The 13241-nt window shown below is 35.4% G+C and overlaps 1 protein-coding gene across 15 annotated transcripts in view; it reads right to left on the bottom strand.

Moving 5' to 3' along the window:
• The window catches only part of RABGAP1 (RAB GTPase activating protein 1), a 204403-nt gene that overhangs the window by 128542 nt on the left and 62620 nt on the right, over positions 1-13241 (bottom strand). For 14 of the 15 annotated variants that reach the window (XR_002823991.1, XM_023730701.1, XM_023730709.1 and 11 more), the window contains 6 exons: positions 12738-12912; positions 11960-12117; positions 7773-7883; positions 7155-7221; positions 6344-6446; positions 5149-5318 (listed from right to left, as the gene is read on the bottom strand). Coding sequence is in view for 14 of the 15 variants with exons in the window: in XM_023730701.1 (XP_023586469.1) it covers positions 5149-5318; positions 6344-6446; positions 7155-7221; positions 7773-7883; positions 11960-12117; positions 12738-12912 (784 nt within the window). In the remaining variant the exon portion in view is untranslated. The remainder of the gene's footprint in view (positions 1-5148; positions 5319-6343; positions 6447-7154; positions 7222-7772; positions 7884-11959; positions 12118-12737; positions 12913-13241) is intronic. The other variant, XM_023730714.1, reaches the window with a different exon arrangement.

The raw sequence follows: 13241 nt of genomic DNA, 5'->3' as shown, positions 1-13241 counted from the left end.
TCACGATAGCAAAAAGATGGAAACAACCTAGGTGCCCATCAATGGGCGAACAGATAAATTATGGTATAGTCACACAATATAATACTACAGAATGATAAAGAACAATGATGAATCCCCGAAACATCTCATAACATGGATGAATCTGGAAGGCATTATGGTGAGTGAAATTAGTCGGTTGCAAAGGGACAAATACTGTATAAGACCACTATTATACAAACTCAAGAAAAGGTTTAAACACAGAAGAAAACATTATTTGATGGGTACAAGGGCGGGAAGAGAGGGAGAAGGGTATTCACTAACTAGATAGTAGGTAAGAACTATATTAGGAGAAGAAAAGGACAACACATGATACAGGGCAAGTCAGCACAACTGGACTAAACCAAAAGCTAAGAAGTTTCTTGAATACAACCAAACACTTTGAAGGTCAGAGTAGCAGGGGCGGGAGTCCAGGGACCATGGTTTCAGGGGACATCTAGGTCAAGTGCCATAACAAAGTATTTTAAGAAAATGTTCTGCATCCCACTTCGGTGAGTGGCTTCTCGGGTGTTAAAAGCTAGCAAGTGGCCATCTAAGATACATCAATTGGTCCCAACCCACCTGGAGTAAAGGAGAATGAAGAACACCAAAGACACAAGGAAAATACTAGCCCAAGAGACAGAAAGGGCCACATAAACCACAGACTCCAGCCTGAGACCAGAAGAACTAGATGGTGCCCAATGACTGCCCTAACAGGGAACACAACAGAGAGTCCCTGATGGAGCAGGAGAAAAGCAGGATGCAGAACTTAAATTCTAGTAAAAAGACCAGACTTAATGGTCTGACTGAGACTGGAGGGACCCCAGAAGACATGGCCCCCGGACTCTGTTAGCTCAGAGCTGAACCCATTCCCGAAGTCAACTCTTCAACAAAGGTTAGAGTGGACTATGGGACATAAAATGATACTTGTGAAGAGAGTGCTTCTTAGCTCAAGTAGATACATGACACTAAATGGGCAGCTCCTGTCCGGAGGTGAGATGAGAAGGCAAAAAGGGACAGGAGCTGGTTGAATGGACACGGGAAATCGGGGATGGAAAGGAGGAGTGTGCTGTCACATTATAGGGAAAGCAGCTAGGGTCACATAGCAATGTGTGTATAAATTTTTGTATGAGGAACTGACCTGAACTGTAAACTTTCACTTAAAGCACAATTAAAGCAATAAAAATTCTACTGCTGTAGAAAAGTATATACAAGTAAATTTTGTATAATGAAATTATCAAAGTTGCAGGTAAATGTAATTGATTCAACAAATAATTATTGGGAACTATTATGTTCTAGGTGCTTGGGATAAATCAGTGAAAAAGACAGATTAAGAATCTTTCCTTAGTTAATAAGGAAAACAGATAATAAACAGTAAAAAAATACATCATGTATTATATTGGAAGGTCACAACCATGTTAAAGAATACATCAGTTAAGGGAGGGGATTGACAGTAACAGCGGAAGAGTAGGCAAACTGCAGTATTAAATGGGTGGTCAGGGTGAGTTCCTGAGAAGTAAATTAGACCAAAGACTTGAAGAGGGTGATTATTAGAAGTGGGGTCTTGGGGAAGAGCATTCTGGGCAAAGGAAAAGAATAGAAGCAAAAACCTTAAGAGAAGGTGGTTAGAGCAGAGTAAGCAAGCAAGACGAAAATGAAATACGAATTTATTTAAGAGATAATAGGCAGCAGATAAGGTAGGGTCTTGTAAGCCACCGTAAGGTCTTTAGCTTTTGTTCAGTGAAGCAGGGATAAAGTTTTAAACAAAAGAATGACATGATCTGACCTCAGCTGGTATGCTGACAGGCAGAGATAGAAACATGGAGATGATAATTTTGATGAGGGTGAAAGTAATCTAGTAAGGGAGAAGCAATCAGATTCTGGGTATGTTTTGAAAGTAAATAGAATCTCCTGACGGATTGGATATGGGGTATGAGAAAGAAAAGAGTAAAGATTCTTGGCCTAAGCAACTATTAGGAGAAGATACCATGAAATGATCTAGTAAAGGCACGTAGGTAGAGCATTTTGAGGGTTGGGGATGAGATAAGGAGATCTTTTGGACATGTTAACTTTGAGATTTCTCACAGACATCCAAATACAAATACTGAGTAGGCAGTTAAAGAGACTAGAGTTTGGGAGAGAGGTGGGGGTTGGAAATAGAAATCTGTGACTCATCAGCATATGAAACTAAATTTGCTCACAAAGGGAGTGAGCGTAGACAGAGAAGGGGTCCAAGGATTAACCCTGAGGCACTCCAAAATTATGAGGCCGGGAAAAAAAAAATCAGGACATAAGATTGAGAAGGGGTAAATAGTGAGACAGAAATAAAAACCTAAAGTATATGATATCCTTGAAAGCTAACTGAAAGAGGGGTATTAAGGAAGAGGGAGTGATTATCTGTATCAAATGCTAGGTGAAGTAAGATGAGGTCTCAGACTGACTACTGGATTTAGCAATGTGAAGGTCATTGGTGACACGATGAGAGCAGTTTCAGTAAGACGGGGCTAGGGTAGCAAAGGCTGACCGTAGTGTGTCTAACAGCAAATGGGAGGATAGGAATTGGAGACAGTGAATATAGACAAATACTTTCAAAGAGTTTTGCTATGAAGGAAATAAAAAATGGGGCAGTAACTGGTGGGGCAACTGAAGTGAAAAAAAGCTAAAAGAACAGAACAGAGATTTCATCTGCTGCCCACCAGAGAAAAGAGAGAGTATGGAATTTGACTCTGGCCAAGTTAATGATCAGATGAAACATACAAACAAAAAAAAAACAGTACTTTTCAGAAGAATGTAATAGAATTGAGTCTCTACAATATATCATTTAAAATGTCCAAGATATAATCCAAAATTACTAGACAAAGACACAGGAAAATGCAACTTATCAGATATTAAAATTCACAAAGATTAATTTTAAAGTAATTGTTATAATTACGCTCAATGATGTAAAAGAAAATCTGCTCAAAATAAGAAATAGGAAATCTCAGAGAAATTAGAAGCTATAAAAAAGGACCAAATGGAAAATTTAAAAATAAAAATAAAAGATCTGAAATTTTAAAATTTACTGGATGGACTCAGCAGTATATTGGAGATGACAAACAAGTCAGTGAACCTGAAGATAGGTAAATGGAAAGCGTTTACTCTGAAGAAAAAAAAAAACTGGAAAAAATAATAGAGCCTCAGAGATCTGTGGGATAACATCAAATGGTCTAAAATATGTGTGACTGGAATCTCATTAGGAGAGAAAATGGAGCAGAAAAAAAGCTGAAGGAATAATTAGCCAGATTTTCCCCAAATCTGGTTAAAAAAAAAAAAAAAAAAGATAAATTTAAAAATTCAACAAGCCTAGCAAATCCCAAGCAGAATAAACAGAAAGAAAAGCACGCATAAACATAAAATGCAGACCGGTAGGTGAAAAAATCTACTGTGCCCTGATGACATACTGTATGATTCCAATTATGACATTCTGGAAAGGTAAAACTATAGAGATAGTTAAAAAGATCAGTGGTTGCCTGAGGATCAGGGGAGGGAGTAAGCATGAAGAGGTGTAGCATAGCAGACTTTCAGGGGACTGAAACTATTCTATCTGATACTGTAATAGCATATACATGATATCTGTCAAAACCCAAAGAATTGTACAATACAAAGAGCAAACCTTAATGGAACCTATGGACTTTAGTTAGTAACAATATACCTACTCCTCACTTACCGACTCCCTCATTACCCGATATTTCACATTTACAACAATAGTAAAAAAATCTACCATCCAATTATTTTGTGCATTAACGATGCGCATCTGGTAGTAATGAATGCTGAGTTTGTGAGGCAAGAGTAACGCTGGCTGTGATGGCTAAGGTTATGTGTCAACTTGGCTGGGCCACGATTCTCAGTGGTTTAGCAGTTATGTAATGGTATAATTTGACAGTTATGTAATGATATAATTTGGAAGTTATGTAATGATGTAGTCATTCTCCATTTTGTGATCTGATGTGGTCACCCTCTATTTTTGCACAATGCCAGTTTTCACACAACGACATGGTCTTTGGAACCTAACCATGTCAATAAGTGAGGAGTGGGTGTATATCAATATACGTTCATCAACTGTAAGAAGTGTACCACACTAATGCAAGATATTAATAACAGAAGAAACTGTGACGGGTGAGAGAGGCATATATGGAAACTCTCTGTACTTTCTGTTCAATTTTGTATAAACCTAAAACTTCTTTAGAAATAGTCTTTTTATTAAAAAAGAAAAGCACACCTAGGTTCATCATAGTTAAAAGGTTGAAAACCAAAGATAAAAAGTAGCTACAGAGAAATACAACAATATAAATTACAGTAGTTCCCCCTTATCCGTGGGGAATATGATCCAATACCCCTCATGGATACCTGAAACCATGGATAGTACTGAACTCTATATATACTATGTTTTGTCCTATACATACATGGGTATGATAAAGTTTAATTTATAAGTTAGGTACAGTAAGAGATTAACAATAACTAATAATAAAATAGAACAATTATAACAATAAACTGTAATAAAAGTTATATGAATGTGGTCCTGGGGTGGGATGGAGTGAGACAGTATGAGATTTCATCACATTTTCAGACCCTGGATGACCGTAGCTTACTGAAATCATGGAAAGCTGCGGATTGTGGCGGTGGTGGTGGTGGTGGTGGGGGGGTGGTACTGCAATACTGATTTCTCTTAAAAAACAATGGAAGCCTGAAGACTGTGGAATGACATATTTAAAGTGCTGCAAGGAAAAAACTGTCAACCCAGAATCCTATAGGCCAGTGAAAATAACCTAAGTAAATACAGGTGAATAAAGACTGTTTAGATAAAAAAAGTCTAACAGAATGTCTTTAGCAGATCTGTACTAAAAGAAATGCCAAAAGAAATTTTTCAGACTAAAGGGAAATGATACTAGATAAAAACCTGAACTGTAAGGATGAAGAGCAACAAAAATGGTAAACAGGTGGGTAAATATAAAACATATATTTTCCTCTGAATATATTTAAAATACAAATGGCTGTTTAAAGATCTAACTGATGGTTAAAATAAATAATAGTCTCAAAAGTGATTTCTCCTTTTTTATTCCCCTCATCCCTCATATTTACAGGAAAGCACAATACCTGTTTTAGTTTCAAAAAGAAATTTTCAGTAGTACTACGTTTGCTGAAGGGCCAGAATAATCTTTCATTAGGTGAGCAAACGCGGACTTTTGTCTCTAAGAGAAATCGAACAGGCTCCTGTACTTCTGTTATTACCAAATCGACAGCTGTGGTCATAAACAGTACTTTATCTACAGAGAAAGAGAGAAGAAGCAAATTAAAAAGATGAAAATAGTCTTACTCATGTGATTAATGTAAAAGTGATTACTCTTATTAAAAACTTAAAGCTATCTTAAGGTAAAACCATCAAATAAACATCTAAAATAATCAAATCACTATTTTAAGACAAAAAAATTCCTGTATTAGAAATTATTTACTTGAGTTGACTCTTAGAAGTGGAATATGTAAGTGACAGTGGTATACATCTGAAGTCTTATACTGTCAGATTGTTTTCCAAAAGTGGCATACGGTTTCTTTATGCCATCCTCACCAACACTGGAAATTCTTAACTTTTAAAATCTTGGTTGAAAATGGTATCTCATATTTTTAAATTTTCTAATTACCATTAAGGTAAACTTTCCCTCATACTTACCAATCAGTTCTGTGAACTGTCTGTTATATCCTTTATCCATTTATCCGTAGAATAAAATGAGGGGGGAGGAATAAATGCTCAGTAACAGGCACTAGTTAAGCAAATAATGTTACATTTACAGGGTGAAATATTATGCAGCCATTAAATGAAATTCAGGAAGAGTACAAGGTTGTTTATACATAGAATAGCTCTGAAAAGCTACGCAGAAAGCTGGTAAGAGTCGTTCCTTTTGGGGAGGGGCCCTGGGACTGTGATTGACTTACTTTCCTTCTATACACTTTTGTACCCTTTGAATTTTTAACCATATGTAAGTGTATTACCTCACTATAAAAATAAATTTATAAATCTGTAAATAAACAGAAAGGAAGAAAAAGAAGAGGGGAAGGGAAAAATGGACAGAGAGAAATAATAGAGAATGATACTTTGTTTACTGGTCAAATTTATTAATATACTCAAAGAACTATTCAAATTCCTTGGTTTCACCAGATTTAGGGAAAGCACTGTACTGATCAAACAGCAGTCTTAGGATTTAAGGATGTTCTTGGGGCTAAAACTTCTGTTCATGACATCAGCAATCTGAATATTATTATCAGAAATGAATGCCACATTTGTGTAAGTCAGCACCTTTGGGAGTTTCTTCATTTACAACTTGAAAATGTGGAGATTTTGGGTTCCAGCTCCCAGTAATAACATAGGACTTTCCATCTGAACTCTTGCCCATAGATTCCTAAAGAAAAAGAGTAACAACAAATCTTAATGCCAAAGTGAGTGAATGATAGCTAACCCCCATTTCGCTGTCTTTAAAAAATACTATTGTAAGAGATGCAAAAAGATAAGAAAATGAAACATTGGATCTTTTTTTAAAAGCAAAAGTGATATGAATGATTACAGTTCACATTAGATGTGCCAATTATTTATGCAATTGTCCCTGAAAAGTTTTATAAAGTGAATGCCTTTAAATCAAATCAAACTGTACAAATATTAGGGAGATTCACTACCTAAATCCTATGTTGACTTCTTCTGTCAAGTGAATAATTACCACATTATTTTTAGTTTTGCAAGTAAAGAGTTTCATATAATAGCATAACACTAACACCGTCAACCATTTGTAAAGCACATCACAGTTTGCAAAGAATTCTCTCATAAATTTCCTCCTTTGCTTTTCTTATCACCCCTACACGATACATAAAGGAGAATTATTATCACCACCGCACAGTCAAGAAACCAAGGCTGGACTAAGTAGATTACTTATCCAAGGTCAAAATAATAAATAGTAAGTCAGGAATAACGAAGCTCCCTTATCTTTGTATACTGCTTTACAGCTTACAAGAACACATTAATAAACATGTTTTTATATTAGATTCAGATAAGATAAAGTGAGATGACCTTTACTGAGGAAACAGTATATAATTTTCCAATAAAAAGCAATTCTTACCAAATCTAACAAGTGCATGTCGCTGTTTCGTACATCTTTTCCTGGGCTAAGAAGAAGACCAAAACACCTGTAAAAGAAGAACTGACATTAATTTGGAGAAAAGATAACACAAAAGAACTTTTAAACTAGGTCACTTAAAAAAAAACCTTACTGATGGAAAAGGATACTTAATAGAATTATCAATAAATTGGTTGTTTTCAACATTACAATCCTTACTTCTTTACAGTAATTGAGATAACCTAAGTTAGCACACTAGTTAAAGATTTATAAAAGCTATTTCAAAGTCATCAGAAAAAGGGAAGATTCTCAACGAGATGGATTGACACGGTAGCTACAATAATGAGCTCAACCATAACAACAATCATTACAATGGCACAGGACCAGGCAGTGTTTCGTTCTGTTGCACACAGGGTCACTATGAGTTGGAACCGACTCAACGGCACCTAACAACACCAAGCATTTCAAAGTGGATGAAGCAATCATCCCCTTATTAACCAAAAGAATTCTCTAAGGAACAAAATAATTTGCAGATACATTTTTGAATACAGTATATGGCTCTTCATTAGACTGATAAAAACTAAAATTGATATTTCAGCTAAACTTACTAAAAACACTTACCTTTCAATAGCAAGTTCTTTATTAGTTGTTTGCTGCACATAGATGACAATCTTCTTATCAATTCCTTGGCGTAGTTTAAAGCATTGTCTGTCCTTATCTTTGGGAACTGCACTGTAGACCAACATGTTTCATTAATTTTGCACAGTATTTTCTTGTCACATATACTAGAACAATTTTTTTAAACAAAGATCTCAAATGTCTGATTCTTTTCTGTGCCTGGTTTTCAATAATATAAAAAGAAAGAAATTATTATCTGCCTCTTGATGTAAAAATATTCTATAATTTATCTTACTGCATTTAATACACTAAAGCATTTATAAAAGCTAGAAAAACCACTCCTATGCCTCCTAAAACGTGGCTTGTGTTTTCCCTATTTTGTTGCTGTGAAAATTAGATATCTGTAAAAGACCTAGCATGGCATCTAACACACAGACACTCAAAAAAACAAAAAAAAAGTATCCTTTCCTTTATATTTGGTTACTGGTTTTTACAAATAAGACAGTAGCCATATCTGTTTAAGTATATAATGAATAAAAACATACTTAAACATACATCCTTTGAATTTCAATACAAGTTGCCTTTAAAAAATAATAGAGATGAGGAGGATATTCCCAACATTAAGCTGCTACCTAACTGTTATCACCCTTAAGCAGTGCTAACCTGATCACTGTGTAATAATTATACACCTGTGTAATAAGTATAAAAATACTAGTGATATAGTTAATAAACATCAACTTAATAAGAGAGTTGAAAATATTCTTAAAATGCCAGTTTACCAAAATAATCCCCTAGTCTCCCACACACCACTTGCTCTAGCTTCTTTATTCTTTAAGGCAAACATCTGCCTATGGCAATCAGCCAATATGCAGCAAACCTAAATTGTGTCTTATTTCCGTGCAACTTTAAAAAAATGGCAAAAGAACCATTAGTAGGTACTATAAATGGCTACATGAAAACTCTGAGTACCCATACAAACTAAAATGTAGCTTTGAAGAAAAAAAATTAAATAGTTTGAAGTCCACCGGCACTTACATAGTAACCAATTCAAGAACATTTTATAACATTTAGATTAAAAAATCAAAGTATATTAAAAAGTAGTCTAGAAATGACAAACATTTTCAAAGAAAACTTCTACATACCAAATTATTAAATAATTGTGGCTGACAGAATTTCACCAATAAGGAAAAAGATGGGTCTCAATTTTCAACTTAACCTGATTACAGATATGATGGTTTCTATGTTATGTGTATACTGAAGTACAAGTAAGTGATACTGAAGTGTAAGTGAGTATAATCTCATCTCTCAGCAATATTTAAAGCAATAAAAACAACAGATATAAAGTTATTTCTGGTGTCCTGAGTCTGAAGGGCAAGGAAAAGCTACATTAACAGGAAGCAGAGTGGAGAATGTAATCAGTTGAAGTTCATTTCACTGAATGTCAGGGGATCCAGATTATCCTTCTGGTCTTGTCACTAGCTCTGTGAATGGATCCAAGCAGGGAATTTAACATCTAATTTCTATTGTATGAATTAAGACCCAGGCTTAACTTTCCTAGGTTTCTTTATCCATAAAATAAGGGCAATATCAACTACCTAACCGATCTCATAAGGTTGTTTGGTGGATTAAAAGAGGCAAAAAAAAAAAAAAAAAAAAAAAAAAAAAAAAGTGTCTTAGACGGTGTGTAAATGAAAAAGCTCATCTTTCTAATGGCTAAACTGAGAGGCAGGTTTATACTTTCAACATCATGAGAACTGTATTTTTACAGGAATGAAAAGAAGAGCATTTACTCTTCCCGTAACACTTTGTCTCTATTTTGATGTTATGGTAAAACTGCAACTTATCTTGTACTGTGATTACATATACATATATCTCTTTGGGTACATGGTAAATCACATGGATACACCATCATATTTGAACCATTCTATTCACCATTTAACTTATTTCCACTATTTAAGCTCATCGTTATACAGCGTTAAGAAGACCATGTTAATAACTCTTGGGTAGCCTCAATAATTATTTCTGTGAAATATTCAATGACTATTTCCAGGCATATTATAGAATTACTTTATAAAAGGAATTGCATTTGACAAGAAGTTCAAATCGGACAAAGAAAGGCATATTTTTCAATGATTTTATCACTATATTAGATAAACATAAAACTATATGAAACTCAATTTATTATAATCTGCAAATTTAGTAAAACCAAACAACAAAAAGAGAACAAAGCCCTAACAAATGTGAAAAGCAAATCTAACCATCCAGAGATTTTCTGTAACAGCATTTCCTTGATATATGGGTAGATGGAACAAGGATGTCTGTGACCATCTACACTGAAGGTGCCTGATCTCAGGAGAGAGAACCCTAGTGCTTCTCCACTGAGATCTCAGGAATCTTTCCTATTCATAATTGGAATTTATAGTAAAAGAAAATAAAAACTGTTTTAAGAAAAAACTATTTTTTTTCTTAAAAAGGAAAAAAATATGAGGAAAACAAGATACATGGGAAAGATTAGTCCAAAGGACTAATGGACCACAACTACCACAGCCCCCGCCAGACTGAGTCCAGTACAACTAGATGGTGCCCAGCTACAACCACTGACTGCTCTAACTGGGATCACAACAGAGGGTCCCAGACAGACCTGGAGAAAATTGTAGAACAAAACTCTAACTCATAAAAAAAGACCAGACTTACTGGCCTGACAGAGAATGGAGAAGTCCCGAGAGTATGGCCCCCGGACACCCTTTTAGCTCAGTAATGAAGTCACTCCTGAGGTTCACCCTTCAGCCAAAGATTAAATAGCCCCATAAAACAAAACGAGACTAATGGGGCACAACAGCCCAGGGACAAGGACTACAAGGCAGAAGAGGACAGGAAAGCTATAATAGGGAACCCAAGGTTGAGAAGGGACAGTGTTGACACGTCGTGGGGTTGTTAACCAATGTCATAAAACAACATGTGTACTAACTGTTTAATGAGAAACTACTTGTTCTGTAAACCTTCATCTAAAGTATAATCAAAAAAATTAGAAAGATTACCGATTATAGCTTAAACTTTCCAGGGAAGGAATACACAAACGGTAGGAAAGAAGTACCTCAGTGTTGCGGTGAGAACAGAACTGTATCCAGTGACAAAGGACACAGCACAATGCCTCGCACTTCAGTGCTCAAATCAAAGTGGAAGCTGCAATGTATACTAAATTGGCCACCAGATGGCATGACAATTCCAGTCTCTGAAGGGAGACCAAGTGTTACCATTTTTCCTAACAAACGAACCAGTCGTTGTGCTTTTAAATTTAAAAGCAAAATATTAGAAATAATTCGTATTTTGATGTAGTTTTATTTCACCCATTTTGTAAGGTCACTATGAGCAGGACTCGACTTGACAGCAACAGGTTTGGCGTGGTTTGTAAGATAGTCTTGGAGGAAACAGATTTCTATATGCAATTATCGATTATGATCCCAAGCAGTACTCATTTTGTGATATGGGCTATGGAGAAAAAAAAGTCATCTTCCAATCATAAAATTTTAGAGTTAGAAAAGATTTTAGAGTCTAGCCATCTCATTTAATAAATAAGGAAATTACTAACAAGAGATGGAAAGAGACTGGGAAAAGGTCACCAAGTTAACAGCAGCAATAATTAAATTTTTGATTTCAATTTCAGGGTTCTCTCCACCAAAGAAGTTTTACTTAAAAACAAAAACCAGTTATTTCCAACTCTCTATGGAAGGTGAGACTTTAGGCACAGGCCTCATTTCTCCTTTTTCAATGTGTTCTGATAAACTTTAATGTAAAACTTGAGTTCAACAGCCTTAAGCTCTTTAGATCATGGAAACAACAAAACAAATACAGCTACAAATCTAGCTGACTTAGCCTCTGCCATATTTCATATCAACAATCAACCAGATACTTTGAATCTCACTAAGAGAATGCAGTAACATAACAAAACTCCCCGTGTGAAAGAATTTTTTATTGCTTTAAAAATGTTTAAACCTTGCCTCTGCAAAGTTGCCTATTTCTTTTCCTTTATCACTTACATTAAAAAAGCTCTTTTCCAGTATCACTCACATTAAAAAACTATCTATAAAAGCAATACAGTATAAAAGTTATGTAATCTGACCTAGAGTTTCCCTTGAACCACAGGTAATATAATAATATAAACTCAAATAAAATAAAATAAGATGCCCTACCTAAAATAACCTTTACCATCATCTTCTTTTATTTCTAAAGACACAGAGAAGGTAAAGATGTCACTGTCAGGAGTCTGGGGTGCAGCAGTGGCTGAAAGTGGGGTCTGCTTGGCAGAACGGCGGAAGGCAGTGGCAAAACTGTAAAGTATCCGGCTTACCTAAAGTCACATATAATCAGATACGTTAGGAAATGAGCCATTATCAGGCTGGAAGCTTACTTAATTTGTTGGGTGTTGGAGGGGGCAAGCGACAGTGATTACTAATCTTTCCCCCACTTATTTCTTTTGGTAAATTATCTAACACAAATTAGATAATAATAACAGTAACAGTAGGCCTATAAAGCAAGCTACACTAAAAATGGCCAGAGAAGGAGTTTTAAAAAAACAAACAATAGTAAACACTTGAAATCCAACTGAAAAAATGGCTTCCTAAATTGTCAGAGACTATCTGAACATACTTACAATAATATAAATAGCCCTAACAAAGTTAGCTCTAAAAGAATGGTCTGCATGGTGTTATTGTTGGAACCAGGATGCCTATCTTACCCAATCAAGAAGCAGTCAACTGGTCCCCTCTGACACTCTTAGAAACAACAAGGTTCTGGTTAACCAGATTTTTATTTTGTTTATATTGAAGCCCATCAGGTTGGAATCAGTAAAGTACTAGCAGAGAATTTCATCTGGCTGATGAGTGACCATAATAAATACTGTAATCACTTCAACCAGGTGAGGGCACTGATGAAATTTCACTTGCAGGAAGTTTTGTGTTAAGGACTTACAGCTTCTTGTATTTCACACCGGAAGACATGTATTCTGAAGAGCTCTGCATTGTAATGACTTTCAGTGAAAGCAAAACAGTCACTCTCAGGAGTTCCATCATGTCCTCTGACACAAAAGAGAATTTTGTAGATAGGGTAGTTTGCTATTTCAGTGTTTGTCTGAGGATCTAAGAGTCTATTCAGAAAAGAAGATACAAACAGATCAAAGGAATTAGGGACAATATGCACTATATCCATAGTAGGAATCAAAATTCATCTTTCTAGCAAGAAAATCATATAAATCTTTTTTAGTATGCTAATCATATTAATCCTAAATCTTGATAAATAAGTCATATGTGGATTTATTACATTATTGACTATATAATTCCAAGATTACCTAGGAAGAGCACCTAACCCAGGCTGGAAGGCACGCTGATTAAAAACTAGAAACCTAGGGCAAGACAGATGAGTTTCCTCACTTCTTTTAATGCTGTTGTTATTAGTTGCCATTGAGTCGATGCAAAC

This window comes from Trichechus manatus, unplaced genomic scaffold (assembly GCF_000243295.1).
Source record: "Trichechus manatus latirostris isolate Lorelei unplaced genomic scaffold, TriManLat1.0 scaffold00038, whole genome shotgun sequence".
Taxonomy (NCBI): Eukaryota; Metazoa; Chordata; class Mammalia; order Sirenia; family Trichechidae; genus Trichechus; species Trichechus manatus.
The sequence above is the reverse complement of the archived record's forward strand: the minus strand, read 5'-3'. Positions and strand labels throughout refer to the sequence as shown.